Source organism: Podarcis muralis, chromosome 12 (assembly GCF_964188315.1).
Source record: "Podarcis muralis chromosome 12, rPodMur119.hap1.1, whole genome shotgun sequence".
NCBI classification, from domain to species: domain Eukaryota; kingdom Metazoa; phylum Chordata; class Lepidosauria; order Squamata; family Lacertidae; genus Podarcis; species Podarcis muralis.
In genome coordinates this window covers 57,779,975-57,805,361 of record NC_135666.1, presented here as the reverse complement: position 1 = coordinate 57,805,361, position 25,387 = coordinate 57,779,975, and the positions used below count along the sequence as shown (strand labels likewise).

At 43.2% G+C, this 25,387-nt stretch overlaps 1 protein-coding gene across 1 annotated transcript; it reads right to left on the bottom strand.

The window, feature by feature from the left end:
- Positions 1-212: 212 nt before the first annotated feature.
- NME8 (NME/NM23 family member 8) lies at positions 213-25,387 on the bottom strand. The gene is made up of 16 exons (XM_028751477.2): positions 25,303-25,387; positions 23,493-23,533; positions 23,341-23,398; positions 21,037-21,143; positions 18,488-18,559; positions 16,268-16,384; positions 14,090-14,156; positions 12,535-12,611; positions 11,192-11,284; positions 9,324-9,541; positions 7,696-7,874; positions 5,821-5,965; positions 4,908-5,015; positions 3,953-4,104; positions 2,138-2,282; positions 213-509 (listed from the first exon to the last, which is right to left on the bottom strand). Exons 2-16 carry the CDS (start codon positions 23,523-23,525, stop codon positions 260-262), a joined length of 1,821 nt encoding a protein of 606 aa, XP_028607310.2. The 5' UTR covers positions 23,526-23,533; positions 25,303-25,387; the 3' UTR covers positions 213-259.

Genomic DNA, 25,387 nt, shown 5'->3' with positions numbered 1-25,387 from the left:
GGTGAAATTCTTGCAGTTAAGCCTCGCCCTCCAAGGTGTCTGTATAGAACATCACTCTGCTAGGATGTAATGTAGCACCCATCAGAGGATGCAATTTCCTCCTCGAAGCCAAAGGCAAGATTTCCACTGCTATCAGTGTGGAACAGTTGCACGTTGCAATATTGACTAGTAACACAATGCTAATCAGAAAAATACAAGTCTAACTCATTTATTAGTTATGGCATATATTGCAAATAAAAAAATCACATTGACCATTCTACTAGACATAGACATATTTGTGTTTTAGGTCCTCTAGATCGATATCTCCAAAGACAAAATTAATGCTCTGCACAGCATGTTCTGCATTAGACGATCCGTGAACAGCGTTGCGCAAAATATCTTTTGCAAATTTAGCCCGTAATGAGGTGGGATGAGTTTCTTTTGCTTGTTCTGGGTCTGTCGGTCCCATTAATTGCCGCCATTCCTCCACAGCATTTTCTTTGGTCAGAATCATTACCATTGAGGGGCCACTGGAAAAACCAAGGCATTCAAAGATTTATGTTACGCTAACAGTCTGGTTCTGTAGCTGCTGGTGTTGACATAACTAGCAGGGCATTCTGCACAAGATGAGCAAGGCAAGTTCATATCAGAATGCTGCCTATGGTAATATATCAGAATGCTGCCTATGGTAATATATCAGAGGTATATGTTTAGCGTAAAGCAGCACAGCCCATGGTATCCAAATTACACATGGGATATAGGTGGGGCAGTTTTCACTCATTTTTGCAGTTATGTACCAGCGATCTACCCATTTCCCATTTGTCTAAAAGCTTTACACGAGATAACTACACTACTACTGATGGTGAAGGTAGATTAACAACCTTCTCTGCTCTAACAAAAATTAAACAGGCCATTTTGCAACATGGTTGCACCACAGAAGATCGGGATGTTGCACATTCTGAGCACTCTTTTTCTACATGCAGCAGCTGAAAGGCTCTGGATGAAAAACCTTTTTAAAAACAGGGTGTTTCAATTTCACCAAAGTACTATTTGCATGTGTGAAAAATTGTTTTGCGAACTGGATGAAGTTTCATCAGTCACATTATGTACTTCTGCCACTTTAGTTTTAATCCTGCAAGGAACTTTCTTTTTAATCCTGCAAGGAACTGATAGTTCAGAGTACTTAATGAATTTTTAACAGATTTTTTTTTATCCTAAGACAAGGGTGGGGAACCTTTGGCCCCCCAGATGCTCCTGAACTATAACTCCCAAAGGAGTTTTGTTGAGTCTTTTTGCCAGTTCAGGCTCAGAGGAAATCAGACTTTGTACAGCATCCTGTAAATATCTTTGAATAACTTTCAAACTGGTTTAAATAATAATTCAGCACTATTTCTGCATATAAAATTAGCTTTACAAAATCTGGATGGGTGGATTTTAACTTGGATAAGACTACAAAGGAAAAATTGACAAGGTGCCATTTGATACAAGGAAGGGAGTTCCCAGTTAAACTTGGGGATCTGGATCATAGAAAATCCAGAAGATATGCATGTATTTCATCATGAAATACGGGAAGTATTCCTTGCAGGAAGTTAAGGATTTAAAACATACACTAAAGCAACAATGCAGCGTTGACTGTTAAATACAGTACAGTATATGACATTGACTTCTATGAATTTGTAATATTTGTTCAGCCATGTTTAAGGATATATTTTGTAAATGTTGACTGGAACATAAAATTAGTGTTATGATGACTGGATGGTTTTTTGGATACTAAATGCAGTGGTTCCCAAACCTTTTTATATAGGAATTCAAAACAAGTCATTTTCCTTTGGCCAGGAAGACTTAGCAGCAAGCTCCCGCCTTTCTATTCCTTGTTTTGTTTGCCATATCCATTGCCACCACCTTAGCAAACCCAGCCATGAAGTTCCAGAACACCATTTTGGAGCTGCTGAGGTCCCACCCTCCACCTCTGAGCGAAGGAAGATGTCGTAATGTGGGGCTGCTCTTTGATCCAAAGTGGTCCAGGAAGAGTCTCCTCCCTAGGTGCCAAAAATACCTAAAACATCCATGACAGAAGCTGTCTGCCTGCTTGTTGACTTCCAAGTTAGGCCTGCAATACTTCCTGAGGATTTAATTAAAACAAAAAACAGGCACTTACTCAGACATATAATTTACAAGCTGATCATAAAAGGGTTTTCCTTCTTGGTTTTTATAAAACTGTGCTGCCATCTCGGAGGATATGTGTGTTTCTTTCATTTCAGATATGATGAATCCAGCCTCTTTTACTTCTTGTAGAATTTCATCTAAAAGAGAAAAAAGTGTGTTTAGAACTGAGAACTTCAAAAGTGCTTAAACTTTTAAAGACTAGTAAATTATATTCTTACCTTTGTTTATTATTTTAATGATACTAGTTTGGAAACCAACTTTTTTCTCCCCCTGTTTATTTGTTAAATTTTATTTTTTAAATGTGTATACTGCCTTTAATCTGTAGATCTCAGGGCAGTTAACAACAAAAAAATGCAAGATAACAACACAAAATGCATAATAAAAACAAGAAGAAAAAACCACAAACCAATAAACTCCCCTCCCTGCACCCCCTGACACAAACACATTTAAAAGGGCATAGAATATCTATCAGCCAAAGGTCTGGTTGAAAAGGAAGGTTTTTGCTGAAAGGTGTAAAATGAAGGTGAGCCTCTTTGGGGAGAGCATTCTACAAGTGGGGAGCCACTGCAGACAAGGCCCATTCTCGTGTTGCCTCCCTCCAGACTTCTCAAAGAGGAGGCGCACAAAGAAGGGCCTTAAATTATGATGACAGGGTCCGGGTCAGTTCATGTGGAGAGAGGCGGTCCTTAAGGTACTGCGGTCCTGAGCCATTTAAGGCTTTATAGTCAAAACCAGCACTTTGAATTGGGCCCAGAAGTTAATCGGCAGCTAGTCGGACCAGGATCGGTGTAATATGCCCAAACCGTCTTGCCCCATTGAGCAACCTGGCCACCAAATTTTGTACCAACTGAAGTTTGCGGACAGTCTTCAGAGGCAGCCCTACATAAAATGTGTTGCTGTAATCTACCCTAAAGGTTAGCAGAGCATTGACAATGGAAGTTAGGCTATCCTTGTCCAGATACTTCTTCTTAGGCAATCACTCATAGCCGAGTAAGATTGTCTTCCATAAACACGGTTTTAAAAGTCAGTCCGTAAGTGACTGTGGAGGCCAGTTCTGGATCCACACGTCCTTCCACAGTGGGGACATAGGTTTCTGGGTGGAAGTTGATCACGGTGAGGGTTTGCCAAGCGTGCCTTCCTCTTAGCGTGTTTCTCCCTTTCGTCCTGAGTTTGAGCGTTTTCAAAGTCCATGACACCTTTGGTCAAGGCTGTTCTCCAACTGGAGCACTCACAGGCCAGTGTTTCCCAGTTTATACTACATATTTTAAGTTTTGCCTTGAGTGAGTCTTTGAACCTCTTTTGTTGACCACCAGCATTACGCTTACCATTTTTAAGTTCAGAATAGAGTGGTTGCTTTGGAAGACGATAATCAGGCATCCGAACAACATGATCAGTCCATGTCTCATCAACACTGCACACATGATCACTGTGTTTGAAATGACTGGGAGAGACATCAGCATCATGTGGGGGGGGGAGGGTTGAAGGTACTATCCTGCTGCTTCCTGAAATGCCTAAGACATAGGTAGGCAAACTAAGGCCCGGGGAGCCAGATCTGGCCCAATCGCCTTCTAAATCCAGCCCGCGGATTTTTGCATGAGTAGAATGTGTGCTTTTATTTAAAATGCATCTCTGGGTTATTTGTGGGGCACAGGAATTTGTTCATCCCCCCCCCCAAACAAATATAGTCGTCGTCCCGTTCCCCCCCCCCCCCGATCTGAGGGACTGGCGCCCTACTGAAAAAGTCTGCTGACCCCTGGCCTAAGGAATGCCTAAGAGTGGGTGGGTGTACTATCCTCCGGCTGTTTACCTTTGTGCTCCTCAAAAGCAGTGGGTTTAATGACAGCAAAAGTGTTTTCCACAGGAAAGAAGAATTCCAGTTCCTTTGCAGCTTGTTCAGAGGTTGAGCTCCCATGCAGCTGATTGATGGGTGCGTTGTCAACCGCGAACTCAGCGCGTAAGCTAGAGACCACAAAATCAGGAAATTAGATATAGGACACAAGAAGCTTTGTGTTTCCAACTTTAAAAAGGTAAAGGACCCCTGACAGTAAAGTCCAGTCACGAACAACTCTGGGGTTGCGGCGCTCATCTCGCTTTATTGGTCGAGGGAGCCAACGTTTGTCTGCAGACAGTTTTTCCGGGTCATGTGGCCAGCATGACTAAGCCGCTTCTGGCAAAACCAGAGCAGCGCATGGAAACGCCGTTTACCTTCCTACCGGAGCAGTACCTATTTATCTATTTGCACTTTGACATGCTTTCAAACTGTTAGGTTGGCAGGAGCTGGGACAGAGCAACGGGAACTCACCCCGTCGCGGGGATTCGAGCCCTAGGCTCAGTGGTTTAGACCACAGCGCTACCCCCGTCCCGTTTCCAAGTTACCCCCCTACAATAGGATGTAGTTGGGGTTCAGCCTGAGGAAACAGTCCCGCCTCCCCCACGTTACTGACAGGTTAGGGCCCAGGGATCTGTGAATCTGCATTATTCAGAGATGCAACTTTTTCACCTTTGTCAAATCAGGGCATTGACAAAACAATGCAATCATTTTTATAATACTGTACACTAACCACTAAAATATGGGTTCAATGGCACGGGGGGGGGGGGGAATGTAGCAGAAGAAAGCATGCAACACTGTCCAGAGGATGGCACTGTTGTCAAACAAGTTACAACATGCTTTAACTTTACTTATGCTCTACCGTCTCTATCTATCAGAATGCAATGTATTTGTAAGGTACTGGTGTGTGTGTGTGTGTGTGTTTAAAAAATACCTTGTTGGGCATTGTTCCTTTGCTTCCTCTACTATCTTTGGGCCCAGTAAAGCTCTCCATTTCTGTATCGCATTTTCTCGTACCAAAGCAAGTGCAAGAGTTGGTCCGCTGTCCGGTGCAAATACAACAGAAGGTTTTTAAAAAGACCTGTCACAAACTCATGATTAGCTCTCTTTTTTTGCATTTATAAAACTATTCACAAATTCCATGTGAATCACTCGTACCAAAGTGATTCTAAGTGCTCTGCTATTAACTGAAATAGCTCAGTCAGGGATGCCAATAAAGTAAGGAATTTATTAAACAAACTAGACAGAAAAAAGGGGGAAATACTTGGTTAAATGCAGCATCCCTGCTAGTTTGAGAAATACGTTATGCACAATATTCCTAGCATTTTAAATAAATTTATTTGTAAAAAAAAGTGGATACGCAGGAGCCTAGTTTATTTTTTTTGTGTTTTCTGTTGGTCTGTTTTACTTATGGGCCCCATACGCATCACTTTATCTTAATATAGGACCAAATAGATAGCATTCCCTCCTTATCTGGAAGTAATCTCAACTTTGCCCGGCATTCTCCCCAAAACTGATCATCATCTGATTGTCCATTTTACCAGAAAACCTGGAACTCTAGTGGTGGCGCCAGCCCCATCACCGGGAAGGACTAAATTAAATGACAGATGCCCCATGAAGTTGAACAGTGGACAATAATAGGATTCACTGCTCAGTTTGGGATCCCATGAGGGCAGCTTGAACCAGAGGCCATGTATGTAATACATTCTGTACCTGCGATTTTGTACTCATTTTATACATCCCTGATTAATATTTGATTCTCACCCTTCCACCAAGTTTCAGAGTTGCGGTGTGTAAAATAAATTTATCTCCCTGCATTTAAAGCTCTTGCTTCTCAAGGGGCGCACCTGGTCATTTGTTCCAGTAGAGCTGGGAAATAATCTTGACCTTCGTGCTCTTTGTAAAACTCACGAGCTTGCTCTTCTGTTAAGATGATTTCTCTTTGCATTGCTATCTGAAAGCCATCCTCCTCAATCCTTTTCAGAATAGAATCTGCGTGCAAAAGACGATTAACAGTTAAGACATGTAGGCACCCCACCCCACGGTACTCTGTGGATACAGCAAGACTGGGGAGGCAGCCGCTTTCAAAAAGTGGGGGTGTTCTCGCCCACCCAGCCAGGCCACTGCCATCCCATCCATTGGAAATGGCTGCCTCTCGAGTTTTTTCTTAGGCCACGCCCCTCGTGGCAGCCATATTGTGCTATGCAGCTTTTAACATCAAAACCCATTGTGTTTTGATGTGTGCTGAGTCCCTACGTGTACTTGTTTTATACATATTTCATCTGATCCATCCACTGTAATTATTAAGTTTGCAGGTGATACTACCATAATGGGTCTAATTACAGGTGGAGATGAATCAGCATACCGGGGGGGGGGGGGAGGTTCAGAAAGTATCTACATGGTGCTTAGAGAATAACTTGCACCTAAATATTAGCAAGACAAAGGAGATGGTGTTGGACTTTCGGAGGAACTAGCACCCTTGTATATCAGGGGTGTGTGCGTGGAGAGAGTCTCTTCCTTTAAATTCCTGGGAGTTCACCTTAGTGAAGACCTCACTTGGAAAAACAATATAACTCAGGTGGTTAGGAAGGCCCAACAGAGACTCCATTTCCTCAGGGTCTTGCGAAAGAACAATGTTAAACAATTGATGACCACCTTCTTTGTTGTTGTTGTTGTTTAGTCATTTAGTCGTGTCCGACTCTTCGTGACCCCATGGACCAGAGCACGCCAGGCACCTCTGTCCTCCACTACCTCCCGCAGTTTGGTCAAACTCATGCTGGTAACCTCGAAAACACTATCCAACCATCTCGTCCTCTGTCGTCCCCTTCTCCTTGTGCCCTCCATCTTTCCCAACATCAGGGTCTTCTCCAGGGAGTCTTCTCTTCTCATGAGGTGGCCAAAGTACTGGAGCCTCAGCTTCATGATCTGTCCTTCCAGTGAGCACTCAGGGCTGATTTCCTTAAGAATGGATGCGTTTGATCTTCTTGCAGTCCATGGGACTCTCAAGAGTCTCCTCCAGCACCATAATTCAAAAGCATCAATTCTTAGGCGATCAGCCTTCTTTATGGTCCAGCTATGGAAGTGAGAGCTGGACCTCCTTCTACCAGTCCACAATAGAAAGTGTCCTCTCATATTGTATCACAGTGGGGTACGTTGGCTTGACAGTCAAGGACAGAAAGTCTCTACAGAGGGTGGTGAATACAGCACATGGTATCATGGGCTGTCCCTTGAGTCCGCTAGATGACATTGCAAGGGATCATTGCCTTAGGAGAGCAAGAAAAATTCTCAGGGACGATTCACACCCAGGCCAGCACCTCTTTAGTCTTCTACCCTCGGGCAGGAGATATAGAAGTATAATCAATCGTACCAACAGGCTAAAAAACAGTTTCTCTCCATGGGCTGTTGAACGGAAAATAATATAGTGCAACTGACTTTCAGGGTTGGTGTGTTGTGCGACAAGCACACACCGTGCAATGAGACTGAGTGTTTGGGGCGGGGGAGCTCGGTTAATTTCATTGTGCACAGGTTGTACATTGACAATAAAGGTATTATTATTATTATTATTATTATTATTATTATTATGTTGGGTATTGTAAGATACTGCCCTGCGCATAGCAGTCCCTGGTACAGAGTCAATGCAAGAATAGCTTCTGCGACCACATTTCTGGACCCAGCAGCATGTCAAGAATAAGGAGAGAATTGTGTATTTGACGTTCACTAACCTCTCCTTTCCCTCAAGAGAGAAGGTCTAATCAAGGCCACTGTTTTCTCAAGAGCTGGGCCTTTCTTCGGCTTGGAAAAATCAGGGAAGAAGAAGGCCAATTCGCGGCTTGCTTCTTCCATTCTGTCATGAACGTCACATAAATCTGACATAGCCTGGCCTTCCAAGAACCCTTTCAAGCTAATAAAGGGTAAAATAATATAAATGTAACCACTGTTAAACATTTTACAAAGTACAAAATGAGCACTTAATGCATCACAATAGCTTTGAGGTGAAATTTATAGACTTGGCTGTGAAACACTAATCTTGCTGCAATAGACAGACATAATTCAAAACATAATTTCAGAGGTGAGAGAGAGGGGGGCTGGTGTGTACATGGGCAGATTCTGGTAAACTTTTGTAATATGGCGCCCTGGGTGAGGCCAAAATTTGGTGCCCCCAAATGGATCTTCTCAACTTTGGATTGTCTCAGTTTTGCATCCCCACAGTGTGGTGCCCTGTGCTTTGTAACTGCCCAGACTGCCCCACATAATTGATGACAAGGTGCAGTCCACACGCCCCATTTGAATGGCAATGCTCATGAACTTTGGGGGGCCCCAACCCCCTCAAATATTTTATTGGGGGCCGAAGCGACCCCCTAGGAGTTGGTGCCTGTGCCACGGCCCCTACCGGTGTACGCCATTGCATATTAAAATGGGTTAAACCGGAACTCAAAAAGAAATCGTGAGTAATCTGTAAGGAAAAGGAAATCTGGGAGAGAAACCTGCGGTTCTGCACATGCCCATTCAGAAATTAATTCTAGCTGGTCTTCAAGTTAAGCCAAAAGGTTGTCAGAATTGAAGGCAAGTCCGAGTGAACCCCTCCCCACCCTGAAGAATAAAGTAACAATGGCTTTCCAGAGGGGCAGTCGTGCAATTATTTTGCAGCCGCAGCAGATGGCACCTTAGGCCCCAGCCCCTTTATTCAGTCCTAACCTTTCATGGATTATAGTCTACTTCCATCTGATGCGTGAAGTCCTATCCTGAGTTAGATGTGTATGGGAGGAGATTGCAAAGATGTGTATGGGAGGAGGGTGGAAGGAAATTAGATGCAGAGATAATTTCCAAACAACCGTGTCATGCTTGTGATAATATTTTATTCTCTTGTTAATTATGCTGTTTTAAACATGCATTTTATATTTGGCTTCACTTACCAACTGTTTTTGAAATGTTTAAGATTTTTTTTCTTAACTTTGTTTGTGTTAAATATGTATTCTGTAGTTGACCTCCTTGGTTACGTTTTATTTTAAGATAATATTTTAGTTTTCTGTTAATTATGTTGCTTTGACTGTATACTTTGTATCTGACTTTCTTCAGAAATGTTTGATTCTGGATTGTTTTACTGATGTTTTAATATGCTGTTAAAATATAAAGCGGTATAGAAATGAACTTAATAAATAAATAATTTGTTGAGTGAAGTATATCGATATTGCCTAGCATGAAGACACACTTGAAATACCGGGGCAGATTTGAAAAATCCTGCACATAGTATCCAATGCACAAGCAACATTACTGTCAATCACATATTGGGTGGGAGGAATCACATCCACCTGCACACCCATATACTCACGCACCCCATGTTGGAATCTACCTGGCTGGCGCTTCACTTGGAGGTTTCCGATACCCTTCTTCCTCCTCCTCTTCCTCCTCCTCCTCCTCTTCTTCTTCCCCCTCCTCTCCCTCCTTCAGTTCTCCAGGAGCCAATTCTTGTAAATAAGGCATAACCTCATGTGTTTGCTTTCCTTCAGAAACGATCAGTACATGGCACGGTCCAGACAGCATAAATGAAACAAACTCTTCAAAGTCAAGCTGGGGGGGGGGGGGCGGGCGGGAAAGTATTTTTGTCATTAGGTGCCAGGAAAGAAGACTCACCATCAATTAATTTAGCACTACATTTCTCCCTGTTATTACCGAGATACAAGGTACCTGTAACATCATATTGTCATATTCATTAGGTAATCTAGCAATAAGGACGCGGGTGGCGCTGTGGGTTAAACCACAGAGCCTAGGGCTTGCCAGTCAGAAGGTCGGCGGTTCGAATCCCCGTGACGGGGTGAGCTCCCATTGCTCGGTTCCTGCTCCTGCCAACCTAGCAGTTCGAAAGCACATCAAGTGCAAGTAGATAAATAGGTACCACTCTGGCGGGAAGGTAAACGGCGTTTCCGTGCGCTGCTCTGGTTCTCCAGAAGTGTCTTAGTCATGCTGGCCTCATGACCCTGAAGCTGTATGCCGGCTCCCTCGGCCAATAAAGCGAGATGAGCGCCGCAACCCCAGAGTCGGCCACGACTGGACCTAATGGTCAGGGGTCCCTTTACCTTTACCTTTAATTTAGCGATGCTACTGAGATCCTAAAATATTTCAAATATAGAAGTTTACGTTCTATCCAGTAGCAGTTCCATGGTGGGCTGCTGCATCTCACCTGACCTCTGGCTGGCTGCATCAGGGCTGCTCACCGGAAGGCAGAGGGCAGGGACCAGGCAACGTCGAGAATGATGCTCAGCAAATGCACTGGCAGAACCAATCCAGTATTCCTGCTAGTGCATTTGTCTTTCATTTTTTAAAAAAATATTTTTATTATTTTTTCAACAAAACAAACAACAACAAACGCACACAAAGAAAAATATACGTAAAAGCCATATCAAATCCATAAAATGGGATTCTCCAAATCCCGTGACTTCCCTCCCTCGCCCCTTCCCTAGTTCCTTAAATTTCTTTTTCAACTGTATATCATTTCTATTCCAAATTATTATTATTTTTACCTCAAATTTCCTACACTGTTTCTAAAATTACAAGCGCTCTTAAAATCCTGCCAATGTATTAACCTGTTTACAATACTTTTTGAAGTACATGGCAAACATTTCCCATTCTTCTTTAAATTTCTTGTCATCTTCATTTCTGAGCTTTCCAGTTAGTTTTGCCACTTCAGTATAGTCTATTAACTTGGTTTGCCAGTCTGCTTTGGTCGGGACTGCTCCCTCTTTCCACCTTTGATCTAACAGTATCCGGGCGGCCATCGTAGCATACATAAACCATTTTCTCTGTTCTTTTGGAATCTCTGCTCCCAGAATACCTACTAAAAAGGCTTCTGGTTTTTTAACAAAGGTTACTCTATTATTTTTTTCTCATTTCATTATAAATCATTTCCCAAAAGCCTCCTGCTGGTGCATTTGCACCTTGTGGACCTTGGTGCCGCCTTGTGTCTCTGCCTCCCAGTAAGGAGGAGCGATGTGACCAACTGGAAGCTAATTGGTGGGAATTCCATTGCTGTTGACCAGTATGGGGACCTGAAACGGTGGAAAGAGGGATAAGGCACAGCAAGGCCAGCATTGGTTTTCAATGAGTTAAAATAGTAACTAGATTATTTTCCCACAGCTATGCTAACATGCAATTCATGTAATCAATTATTTTGATTATCTACATCAATGGCTATGTTCTCCCACATTTATCTGTTCTTCTTACCTCTTCTGATTTGTCTTGATAAAAATCCCTAACTTGCTCATCCGTTAATGTCCTCAGGGCTTCTGCAAGAATGTTAAAGCCTGCCTCTGTAATCTTCAGTTATCGGAGCACATTTCAGAAGAAAAAAGGTTGGGTTATTAGGCTGTGTTTAAGCAGTGCAACCAATCAAAGAACTTTTAACTGATCAGTTATCTGATCTGAACAAAGGAGCAAATGAAAATTCAAAAAATTCATGTATCACCATAATCTTAATGTAAAAACTTTAAACAAACAGGGAGGTGCAACATACAATTTAATGTGATCAATCATTTTTAGGATGGAAAGACATCTTTGATACCCCTTTTTCATTCTCTGTTACAGCAGGCCAGCATGCCCACAAAATTGCCTGATCATCTAAGCATTGTTAGAAGATTAGGGCTGAGCTATTGCTTAAATGTACAGATAGGATTGTGCTGAAAAGCTTGCATCCAGTAATTTGATTTTGCACAAAAGTATTTAACCGATCCTGAAATATTATATATAAAGCAGTGACTCGTTGCAAGTACGATGTTCTAAATTCATGCAAGCAAGGCTTGTGAATCTCTTCACCATGAAATTAAGATGTTGTGGAAAACATGGGGCATACTGCCTTTAGGTTTTGAGCCTGTTAAAAAAGTTCTCAGTTGCTACAGCCACTGTTGCTTAGTAACCGATAGGAGGGGAAATAAGCATATAATGCAAGAGTAGATAGTGGTTTTATCATAGTGCTTGATGAAGTGGTATATTGGTGTTATTGGCACAATGACTGTGTGCACATTACTGGTCTAAAATGCAGTTGCTTTTCTCAATTCAGATCTAAGCTGTTTTGTGGGACAGCACATCAAAATGCAGGATTTCATAAGAAATGCTAGAACAGGTACAGGATATATATGGCTTGTGTATATGGCTTATGGGTAACTGCTTTCCAAGCCAGGGGTGGGGCCACACTGGATGCAGAGCAAATATGAAGAGTGTAAGCAGCCAAACAAAAATTGTTCCACAAAACTCTCTGGCTTTTCAAGGGAGCAGCATCCATGCTACAGATTACACAGAAATACAGATTAGCACAGCATTTAATACATCACTGTGCAAGTATTTACAGCCCACCAAAATGGTTTCAGCCCCCTTGCCATGTAAGACAGCTTACTAAGCTTCTTTATGGCCTTCCTGAAGCTGGAAAAAAAACAGGATAATGTGTCAAACACATGGCTCTTGGTCTGTTTTCATATGGAAGTTTTGCGCATCTGGCTTAGCAAATTCCTGCCATCCTAGTTTTCAAATGAATCAGTATTGTTTCATATTTTTCGGTAAAAAGTTTTCTTTACCGTTTGTTTAATTTCTTCAACTTTTCCTGCTTCAACAGCATCAGGTTTTATGATCACAACAGTGTATTTTTCCTCCTCTAAAAGAGAAGCAGTATATAACATTCACCATATAGGAACAAGACTACGTACTAAGTAACTTCCTATGTCAAATGTTCTTTTATAGATACATGCCTGTGATGCTTTAACAAGCACTAACATCTATGCCTCCCCTGTGTGGGATCCATTTACAGTGGTATCTCGGTTTTCGAATGTAATCTGTTCTGGAAGACCGTTCGACTTCCAAAAAGTCTGAAAACTGAGGAACAAAGGGCGGTCTGCCAATTCAACAGAGGAAATTGTAAAAAACAACAGATACATGCAGGCAGAAGCCGTTCGACTTCCAAGGTGTGTTCAAAAACGGAAGCATTTACTTCAGGGTTTTCAGTGTTTGAAAACTGAAACGTTTGGCAATGGAGACATCCGAAAATCGAGGTGCCACTGTATTTAAATGCAAATCCTTACAGGCATCTGACCACATCTGACCATCAAAAAGAGCACCACATCACAATTTCATATCTGTGTCTTCAGGAAGGAGATTCCAAATGACATTATCATACAGGTAGATAAGTATGAGAAATGTGATCAGGACAAACAAAACTATGTTTAAAAGACACTGGCAGTATAGCTGACTGAAAACCAGTTCCAGTAAGTCCACCTTATCCAATTTGTATTTTTCTAGCAACAAAAAACCTCCCTCTAGGTCTGTCTAGTTAGTAGAACAGAAGATTAAAAATTGGTCCTGATAAAACTCATGCCTATTTGTACCCCCAGCAGCATGAAATATTTGCCTCTTTTGTCTGCATTCTTACCCAAGATGAGTAAAAAGAAAATGGCAAATGGGTTTTTTCCAGATATCAGAAAATTTGGTCTGAAATGTTGACAGATTGGCATTTTTTAATACTCTGGGCATCAGAAAAAACCACTAGAATGGGAAACTCTTCCTTGAATTTGCTTTAAGGGGCTGCAGGTGCAGACATTTTCCTTTCAAAAGTCTTGCTGCTTCATTCAGATACCAATTCCTGCCTTCATGTCTTGCCCACTTCGCAGGTCACTCTACCCTGTTGTATGGCAGGCCTGCAATGGCCATAATGTGGTGTTGGCCTTGCAGTCCGCAGCGGACAGTGTGGCCGGGCAGTGGCACTCCCCTGACCCTCTGGCTGGTTGTGTTGCTGCTTATAAGGAGGAAGACAGGGAGGGGGTGGCAGTGAAGAGGCTGGCACACTACCCGCCTGAGTGTTTGCACTGCGCCAACCTCACCGCCGCCTTTCCCCTCCACCTCTAGCGCCTGGTAAGCAGCATGACTGACCAGAGGTGAAGCGAGTCACAGTTCTATGGACCCCGAGGCAGGGTGGTGGGGAAGAGCATGCTTAACTCCTCCCCATTGGAGCTGCGGGGGCGTCTGTCTCCTGCTAAGACATTCCTACCAACAAACGGTTAATGGACGACGACAACGATCACACCACTGATTTGCTACCCATCTAAAAATAAAAAATAAAAATCTATCAGGAAAACTTGCCGACAGCTTCTTCTTCTACCAGTTCTTCATCGGATTCTTTCTCCTCCACAAACAGAAGTTCTGGCAACTGAAAATGTTTTCACTGTTACATGACGGTCATACCAACTTTTCAAAATAATATTTGGTAAGGATGCAATCGGGAGACAGTTCTTTCGAAAGTTTCCAAACGGTATAGAAATGAAACATCACCAAGATAGATTCTCCATAGGCAGATGGATGGATGGAAAGAAAGCATCAAGAAAGCATCAATGGATAGATACCATCAGCAGCAAGGTAAGGCAGCTTTGATTGGATAAAAGCCAGTGATGGGGAGGAGAGCACTGGTTGAGGATTGCAGTTCGGAGGAATGGGATAATCTTCCCTGCTGTGGTGTTTCTTCAATATACCACCCCACCCCACTATTAGTAGTTTTAGGGGGTGTCTTCTGGATGGGCTGAAAAGGCTACTCTCCCATGCTCCCTATGCCCCAGCTGCCATCCAGACATAATTCAGGGCCTCCCACGGCAGCTGTTACCTTGCCTGCTTTCTTACTTACAACTTTCCAGGGTGTGGCCCTGCCTTCCGGCTCCTTAGTCTCAGGGTCCCCCTTGTAGAACTCAGGAGAGGGAAGATGGAGACAAAACTAGAGTAAATTGGCTCTGCCTGTCATTGGCTCTGGCGCCATCTGCTTCCCCGCCATTGGGCTCCCTGCCTTCCCATGCCACCAATCCCAAGGGGTTCCAGCCATCCCTGCCTATAACCACTCACAGGCAGTAAGTCCCACTGAATTCGGTGAAGTGTGATTTGGAGTAGATTTGTTTATGACTGCACCGCTCGGCACCAACAGGGACTTCTGTGCTTAAAATAGCAAGCTGGTGCGCACGTTTCTGAGATTACGTTCCATTGAACATGGTAGGACTCTGTTGCAAAGGGTGGGTGTCATAGAGCTGCAAAGGCACCCTCTTGAGACGGGCATTGCTGCAGCTTACCTGGGTGGGAGGTCCAGGCTGTGCGACGCACCAGTGGGAGTGCTGGACTGGCCCTGCCAGTGCACCTGTGCAAACCCAAATTTGCTGCTTCCCTGCCCCACAACAAGACCCATGGAAATAAAGGTGAAGGTGCCCCTGGCTGTTAGATCCAGCCGCGGATGACTCTGGGGTTGCGGTGCTCATCTTGCTCTATAGGCCGAGGGAGCCGGCGTTTGTCCACAGACAGTTTCCGGGTCATGTGGCTAGCATGACTAAGCCGCTTCTGGCGAACCAGAGCAGCACACGGAAATGCCATTTACCTTCCCGCCGGAGTGGTACCTATTTATCTACTTGCACTTTGACGTGCTTTCGAACTGCTAGCTTGGCAGGAGCAGGGACCGAGCAACGGGAGCTCACCCCGTCGTGGGGATTCGAACTGCTGACCTTCTGATCGGCAAGCCCTAGGCTCAGTGGTTTAGACCACAGTGCCACCCACAACTGCACATTCATACGTGTCCAATGGTGCCTGTGTCCATTTACGTTTCCTAGAATTGTTCTGATTAATTTCAGCCTCCATCTGATATTGTCGTGTGCAAGTGTCATAGATCATAAGCCATTGTAGATCATCACCCACCTAGTTTACCCCTCACAAGAGTTACACTTCTCAGTTAGCCTTAAGAAACCGCAGTGCCCAGAATTCTTTGAGGGTGCGAGGAATGTGTTTCAAATGTGTTTTAATGGTGTGGGGCAGCCCTAGACACCATGAATGGGCACTCCTAGCGAATTGCACCCTTAGGATTGGAGTTAATTTTCAAAACTCTCTGCATCATTTCCAAAGCAGTTTGCAACAGAGAAATGGTCCGGCGGGGGGGGGGGGGGGGGAGGGATCAATAAGTATGTAGGGTGAACCAGTGGCGTAGCGTGGGTTGTCAGCACCCGGGGCAAGGCAAGTAATTTGCACCCCCTAACCCGTGGATTTGCGCCCCCTAACCAATGGATTTGCCCTAACCCCAGATGTTGCGCCCGGTGCAGCCGGGCCCCCCTGCACCCCCCACGCTACGCCACTGGGGTGAACATATACTCAGGGTAGCACTTTCAAACCAATGAAAACAGGAGTGTGTACAAAGAATAAAAATCATCTCAGCAATAAAGCAGAACACAGAGCATTAGAAAGGGAAGGCAACCGTACTTCTTAATAAAATATGCCAATACTGAGTCAAGGCAGAGTTACCTCCGGTCTTTCTGCTTCTCCTGCTACGATTCTTCTCTCTCGTTCTACTATCTCTATGACTTTTCTACACAGAAGAGGTCCATTCGCGCCTCTCACAATGTCTACCATCTTGCCATCCTGCAAATAATATTTGCCCAAATAAAACAGTGTTCAGCAACATCTCATAGTTTTGTATGTTTTCATTGGTTTCTAACAACAAATATTTTCCAGGTGCAAACCTTTTGTTTTATGTGCTTTATTCGCTTCCAACAACCTGGAAGCCTATGGCTGCAATCCTATCAGTGGTATCCAAGGCGAGTCACACTCAAACCTAAATAACTTAAGTCCAATTATTTCAGTGGGTCTGTTCTATGACTAACTCTGGTTATCACCCTATACGTATTTATCTTTGCTTTAAAATTATTTTTTATATCCTACCTTTTTGGGAATAGCCACCCAAGTCTGCTCAAAATATCACAAAAACACCATAAACACAATGATCTAAAATAATTAAAATTAACAAAAATTATCAGCATTGATCATTATCCTTCAAATGCGTGGTATACTCACTTGCCTGGGAGTCTCATTGAACTTATTTCTGAGGAGACCTGCACAAGTTGGCACTGTAAGACCGCAGTCCTATGTTCACCTACTTTGGAGTAAGTCCCAATAACCTCAGTGTGACTTACTTCTGAGTAAAAATGCATAGGATTGCACCGAAGGTTAGTTAAGCTCCAGCTGAGCCTATTGGAATCAATGTAAAAAGTTACCATGACTTGCCCCAATGATTTCCATGGGAACTCAGCTCAACTAGCATAGCATGAATCTACCTATACATTATAATTAATTGTTTATTCCATTTGCATAAACAAACTGGAGGGGGGGGTCGGTGGTGTGGGAACACTGGGAGTCTTAGCTGTGGAAGGTGATAGAAGAAAATTGAGAAGTCCCTGAGCCCTCATGATCACAACATTGTGACACCAATTCCCAGCTCTGCATCACCACACAGTTCCAAAAGATGGCAGGGACTATCTCAGGGCTTATCCACACCCTTTGCCCCACTCTTTTCAGGCACAGGTTCATGATTAAACGCTCTGTGTCCGAACATTTTAATTCTCCCTTTGGAGCTTTCCCTGCAAAAACCCAGTCTTTAGTGCTCAATCGGTGCAAACGTTAATGCAGGTTTTCCATGGACTGACGTTTGCTCTGATTGAGCTTAAAGGAGTGGGTTTTTGCGGTGAAAACTCCAGGGCAAAAAAAAGGGGGGGGGCAGTTTGATGTGGAACTTTAAAGAATGGAGGAAAGGTAACTGAGGTTCAGCCTTTAATGAGGAATTCCACTTTCTCCTATCACAGAGGGAAATGCTTCTTGTGGCACCTGCTGGTATACCCAGGGGATTCATGCATGCCTGTTCGTTTCAGTTGTTTCTTAAGTTCTTGTATTATTTTTGTATTAAAATGTTTGTTTGTTTGTTTAAAAAATCTGCTGCTCCAAACAATTGGAGGCACTTGATTCAAATGATCAAAATATTTCATTTGATTTATGTGATCAATTAAATTTCTACACCACTGAACTTTTACTGGTTTCTTATCTGACAATTAGGATTGTTCAGAGGAAGTTGGAGATAACATCGATGTCTACACACTCAGCTTGAGATTCTCAATGGCAATGGTTCAAATAATAAGCCATTCTACATCATAGTTCTGACGCCCCCTGTGTTGACTCATGGATCTGTCCCCAGTGCCACCGAACCAGCCGTACTCCCCTAAATCCGCCTCTGGCCTGAGCATATTGGCATATCGAATACTCTGCATATGTGTGATCTGGGGTATTCTGAATCCCTTGATGTTTTGTGACCTAGCAGAAAGATGTGCTCCTACACACGCTGATCTTTATGTGTGGCAAATCTATCACCCATCTCCTACTACCCTCCTGAGAAAAACCCCACCCCACCCTCCCACTATATATAAGGGTCTGGTGACTTCTGTTTCAGAGTATCTGAAGAAGTGTGCATGCACACAAAACAAACTTAGAACAAACTTAGTTGGTCTCGAAGGTGCTACTGGACAATTTTTTAAATTTTGACATCTATCACTAGTTTGTTGTCAGTTGTTCCAGCTCCATAGTAAACTATTTCATATAAATCCATACTTCAATGATGCGCCTCTTTTCAATCTGAAGAATTAACTGAGAATTAGTCACCAGTAAAACAAAAACTAAAGTCATTCACCATGTACTTACCACACAGAAGATAAAAGCGGGTTCACATTTATCTTTAAAGGGGAGCAGACTTGGAATGCTGTTAGCTTCTGCCTTAAATGAAGGACAGATACATAACCTACATTATTATCATTTTTCAAAACACCCGCAAGCCAAGCTATAGCAATTCCCATATACAGTGGTACCTTGGGCTACAAACACCTTGGATTACAAAGACTTCGGGTTACAGACTCCGCTAACCCGGAAGTAGTACCTCCGGTTAATAACTTTAATTCAGGATGAGAACAGCAATTGTGTGCCAGTGGCGTGGCGACAGCAGGAGGCCCCATTAGCTAAAGTGGTACCAGGGGCTTACCCAAAGAGGCCAGTGGAGCAGGGCGCCAAGTTCTGGAGGGCACCAGGGAAGAGGCAGAGGCTAGACGCGGTGCCTCCTGGCATCAGCTCGCTGCCCTCGCCCGCCTCCGCCATGCCACGCCGAAGCAGCGCCACGTCCAGAACCTCCACCTGCCGTGGCCACCGCGGCACGAAGCGGCCAGCTGAGCAGGGGGCCGCCACGTCCAGCCTCTGCCTCTTCCCTGCCCGAAGAGCTGCCCTCCAGCTGCTGACCGCCTCCTCCAGAAAGACCTTCACACCACAGCGCCAGATATGCTTAAGACGGCCCTGAGTGGTACCTCAGGTTAAGAATGGTTTTGGGTTAAGAACGGACCTCCAGAATGAGTTAAGTTCTTAACCAGAGGTACCACTGTAGATTCTCTGTAGAGTATTGCTGGCTGGCTCACTGAGTTTTGATTTGCAGTCTGCTGATAGCTTCCTGCCTTGTTTCCAGTTTAGATCCCATTCAAAATAAATGTTTGCATGACTTCACCGTTAACGCGACCATAGATGGTGCTACTGAAAAATGCAAATGTAAGGAAATAAATAGCATTCTTCTAGCCAAAGGTCTGAAATCCCATTAGTTTTAAAGGGAAAGCAAAAGTTAAGCACATGCTTGCTTAATATTTCACTGAAATCAATGGGAAATTACCGTAATATGTGTAAAGCTCTGCACACATTACCAGCTTAAAAGACAGCTTGGTCATTCTTTTCCCCAATTCAGATCAAAGTAGGTTTCAGGTAAAAACATCAAAACCTGGTATTTAATAAGAAATGGCATGATAGATGCAGAATGTGGTGTACAGCACTTCCCAAACCAGCAGTGGGAGCAGTATTTCAACATTTTGGAAAATCCAGAATCTTTAACATTGGTCTTTAGGGATGTGGAACACTCTCTGAAATGAACAGTGAAGATCTGTTAAACAATATTTTGTGTTCTAAAATTTGAGGGCAGAATACCCTCTCCTTCTGAAAGTTACGTATTCCCAAGGCTTGATTTTTATTTTTTGCAATACTATTTGTAGATGAACTACATCTGCACAAATTCTTGTATTTTTAGCTTAAAGGTGGCTAAAAGGTAAAGGTACCCCTGACGGTTAGGTCCAGTCGCAGACAACTCTGGGGTTGCGCGCTCATCTCGCTCTATAGGCCGAGGGAGCCGACATTTGTCCGCAGACAGCTTCCGGGTCATGTGGCCAGCATGACTCTGGCGAACCAGAGCAGCGCACGGAAACACAATTTACCTTCCCACTGGAGTGGTACCTATTTATCTACAGGCACTTTGACGTGCTTTTGAATTGCTAGGTGGGCAGGAGCTGGGACCGAGCAATGGGAGCTCACCCCGTCACGGGGATTCGAACTGCCAACCTTCCGATCGGCAAGTCCTAGGCTCAGTGGTTTAGACCACAGCGCCACCCGCTAGGGTTCATATATTATAATTCTGTTACTCCTCCCCTCTTTCGTAACTATGCAGTAGCTTTTCATATGTGATAGTGTTGCCATATTTCAAACAGTGAAAATCTGGCCAGAAAAGTAGTTGTTGAGCTTTTTTGGCAAATTTGCAAAAAAAGAAAAGAAAAAAAGGAAGAAGTTTTGGGGCTATTTTTAAGGATAATTGCCAAAAATGACACTGCCAACATGGGTTGCCATATGCCTGAATTTTCCTGGACATTTTTTGCGGGGGAGGGGGCAATTTCCACACAGACACAGCTTCCAACTGCAGTATTCTGGATATGTCCAGGAAATTCTGAATGTATGGCAACCCTGATATGTGACTACAGTATTTCTCCAGCAGCTGAAATCAGTCGACCTAGCAATAAAATAATGATAGTGTACAGTGGTACCTCGGGTTACATACGCTTCAGGTTACATACGCTTCAGGTTACAGACTCCGCTAACCCAGAAATAGTGCTTCAGGTTAAGAACTTTGCTTCAGGATGAGAACAGAAATTGTGCTCTGGAGGCGTGGCAGCAGCAGGAGGCCCCATTAGCTAAAGTGGTGCTTCAGGTTAAGAACAGTTTCAGGTTAAGAATGGACCTCCAGAACGAATTAAGTATTTAAACAGAGGTACCACTGTATTTGGAATGTATTCTTCAGTGTTTTGCTGAAACTGCAATAAGGAAATTAATCACAGAGCACAAAAGTATACTTCCCCCAAAATGTTTGGTATTGGAAGGCTTCATATCTGGATCCTTACCACTGCAAAATGCAGAAGATCATCTTCACCATATTCATTTTTTAGTTTTCTGAATAAGCTCAAGACAGCTTTGCAAGGTCCGCACCAAGCCTGATACACATCTACTACTGGGAAACAGACAACAAAGTGCCTAAATAAAATGTGTAACTTCAAATGGGTGATACCGTTTTTTCTGATTTGGGGGCAGGGACATGCCCCTCTGTTGAAACCATGTTTTTACCAGGTTTTACGGGAAAGATCACAAATTAATAATAGGCATGGTGTATCAGTAATAGTAAGCAATCGTATTCCGGGAATTAACACATGTTTTAAGTTTTACTACATCTGTTACTACTATAAATTTATTTATACACCACTTGTATACCAAAATGGCTTCTAAGTTTACAAGCATAAAATCAATTATAAAATCCATACGTAATTAAAATACACAATGGAACAGGCTTATCAAAGCAGTAAAACCCCTTTAATTAAAATATACACAAGCCAGTTAAAAGGCATAAGAATTTAAACAGTTATAAAGAATTAAAAATAAGACCAAAAGGCCAAGTCCAGGCATGTCTTCAAGAACTGGCAGAATGCCAATACTAGTTTTCAGCAGAGGTGGCCTGCCATATGTGGTAGACACAGGCCCAGAACAGGTGAACACAGTGACTGCCAGGTTGCCACAGAGACCATATTATACCAGTCCTGAAAGACCTACATTGGCTCCCAGTGCGTTTCTGAGCACAATTCAAAGTGTTGGCGCTGATCTTTAAAGCCCTAAATGGCCTCAGCCCAGTATACCTGAAGGAGCATTTCTACCCCCATCGTTCAGCCCAGACACTGAGGCAGTGGCAGAGCTTCATGCTCCGGCACTGGGGGGGGGGGGGCGGAGAACAGCCAGGGGCGGGGCTGGTGCGCGTGGCAGGCATCCTGGGGGCATGGTGCGCCGCCCCATGGGCGTGGCATGCCACCTGGGGACGTGGTGCCCAGCGCAGGCGGGGGAGCACCCCCGATGGCACCCTACCAGGATCGCGCTGCCGGGGATGTTGCGCTCTCCCCACACTCCTCTTCCTCCACCACTGCACTGATGTCCAGCACCAAGGGCCTTCTGGCAGTTCCCTCACTGCAAGAAGCAAAGTTACAGGGAACCAGGCAGAGGGCCTTCTCAGTAGTGGCACCCGCCCTGTGGAACACCCTCCAGTCAGATGCGAAGGAAATAAACAACTATCTGACTTTCAGAAGACGTCTGAAGGCAGTCCTGTTTAGGGAAGTTTTTAGTGTTCTGTTGGGAGCCGCCCAGAGTGGCTGGGGAAACCCAGCCAGATGGACAGGGCATAAATAATAAAATTATTATTATTATTACTGTTGCTGTTGTTAAACATATTTAATGAAAATCAGAAAACTCAAAAAATGTATGCCTTTGTAGTCCGATTTTACAGTACACAGATGTCAGGTGCCACTAGGGTTCAAATCAAGAGCTCTGTAGCCTGCAAATCAGACATTGACTTTCTGTGCTACTATGCTTGGTAGTCAGACTAGATGTGACAGTAAGTGTAACTTCTTTGCATTTAAGGTGCCCATTTTTTTAAAAAAATGCACCTAGAATAATTCGGAATATTTGTGGGATAACCAGCCTCTTATAACCAACATGCTTAAGTCTAATTAATGCATTAAGAAGTTAATACCATAGAGTAAACTGTTCTTCCAGGCTTGGCTATGTCACTTCCCCTTACTTTGGGAGGAAATAGATAATAAAGCCTATTGTTCAACCCCAGTCTACCTGAGCGGCTCAGTATGTGAAGAGGTTTGAGGCGATTGCTCCAGCTCAACCGCATGGCTCTCACTAGCCACTCTTAAGTTCCTACACCAATTGTATAGAAACTTTTACCACTTTATAACTAAGCTAAGTTTTACTGCCTGTGCAACTTTTCTGACTGATGTATGGAAAAGCATATGAACATGACCTTTGGAGAGTTAGTAAGTAAACCAAGTTTCAACTTACCAAATGTGTGATCTTTTCCTATTCTGGGGGAAGAGGGAAATTTTGGAACTGACTTGGCAGGGCATATTTTAAAGATATAACAGCCTATATTTCCACACTTTATTTCACTGCATGTTTTTGGACTACTTACATGAAATAAGTTCTGAAAAGTTAAAATCACACAGGAATTTGTTTTTGTGAGGATACAACATCCAGTAAAGGGGTTACAAAGTACATGCACTTGTAAATGCAGTGCAGTGATGTACACAATTAAAAACTGGTGCGTACATGCTTACACACACACACACTTTAGTATATAAGAGGAAAGGCGGGAATTGTACCTGTTAGACCTTTCTTCAGCAACATTTCTTCCCATTGTTCTTGAGTAAGTATTACTGCCTAAAGTAAAGCAAACGTAGAGTTTTGTCAGCTTTAAAGTGCTGGGTGTTCCAGCCAGCAGCTGAATAATTAAGGTAAAAGACAAAATCTCTACCTGTAGCTGAACTTCCTTCTTCTTGCTCGCCATCTTATTCCCTACAATTGTGTAAATGTAACAAACAGCCGATTGAGAAAGATATTGGATTATAACTAAATCCCACTCAGAGTATTCCCACTGAAATTAATGAGCCTCAGTTATTCATGTCCATTGCAACCCGTTAACACACTCGCAAAAAAATGTCAACATAAATTGCAGTTCATTTTAATGTGGCTGGATTTTTTATTTACAGCTCTTTGCAGCAGCAAAGCCAGACAATGTGATCATTTGGCCATTAAATATCAATTCCCCCAGTTTCCTCAGTTAGTCATATTTTAGGGCGTTTTCATTATTGTCCATACGGTATGCCCCCATCCAGCTCTTGAAAAATAAAATTTTCAGATTTTCGAATTGACAAAAATAAAATAAACATGAGGGCTAAACATTCACCTAAGTTTTTCTCAGAGCAGGCCCATTGAAATTAATGAACATGACTAAGAGTCATTAATATACTCCAAGTAAAAATTGGTTGAGTACCACCCTGAGTGTTCATAACAAGGGAAATGATGTCTTCATCTGCAGCGCCCTTAATCAGTCATCTGTCTCCAACCCTTGTCTTTCATTAAAACATTGAGGGGGAAAGCAAAAAAGAACGAAGACTCTTGTAGCACCTTAAAGAAATTTATTGTGGCAAAAGATTTCATGGACTAAGTCCTCTTCATTAGATATATGAAGCACTAAGTTAAGTTATGACATTCTCAGTGTTAAGACTGGTTATTCTACTGCCTGTGAAAGAATATTCACCATTAGCTAAACCTCCACAGAGTTAGCAACAACTCAAAACTTCCAAAACATTAGGTGGGCACCAAAGTTCTCAATATATTTATTTGAAAGCATCTATTCTGCTGGGATCGATCTTTTCTACACCAGTAGAGTGGGTTAGATAGCATGAAAATAAATGCAGGAATTCCCACAATGAAATTTGAGATCAACAGTATAACAAGGATTTGCTAGTCTATTTCCACAAATTACTGATTTAAAAAACCTGAAGTCATCTCACATATACCTTGTCATTTATTTTTAAAGACTTGATTCAAACCAAAAATATAAATTAATCCCATTATTAAGCTCACATTATTTTCTGGGGGAAATGATGTTGACATAACATTGTGTGATTTTCCACTTCTGCAACTGGCTTGCAGAACACAATGCCCACGGAACAACATTACTAATTCTGATACATACAGACAGACAAAAGCCAACATGTATTCATCCTAGATAAAATAATATGAGTACATAACACACATCTTTAGCAATGCGCATCAGTTACAGTTTATTCATTCCAGTTCTGGAGGGTTGAAAATTTTTTGTTGGGCCTCAGTGAAGTGTTTTTGAGTGTCAAGCAGGTTAGATCTGGATAAGGACAGCAAGGGCTTAAAGCTCATCTGAGCTTCTTTGCCATGTTTATTTTAAGGATGAAGCATCCCACTTCTTCACCTCAACTCCCCAGGATTAATTTTAGGATTAAACTTCCCTGTTGTCCTGTGCACCTCTGAAGCATCTTCTTGGGAATGGGTGGCTGGCTAATGGTTGGTACAAACTATCTCCCAACCTTGCCCTGCGACTGTGTCTCTCTTTGTCCTTTAGGCTGAGAAGGCCCAGCACCACAGCAAGGAAATCCAGGCCACACAAAATAACAATAAATGTAATTGCAACTGCACACACACACACACACACACACACACACACACACGGTGTCCACTGCATTTACATAAATCTCACTTCCATACACACAGACACCATGAGCATGCCATGTCCTTATACACACTGTGTTAACTGGTCCAGGGAAACCACTTCCATAGAGGGAGATGAACCTTCAGGAAGGATGGGAGATGGAGGGGCAGGCGGTTACG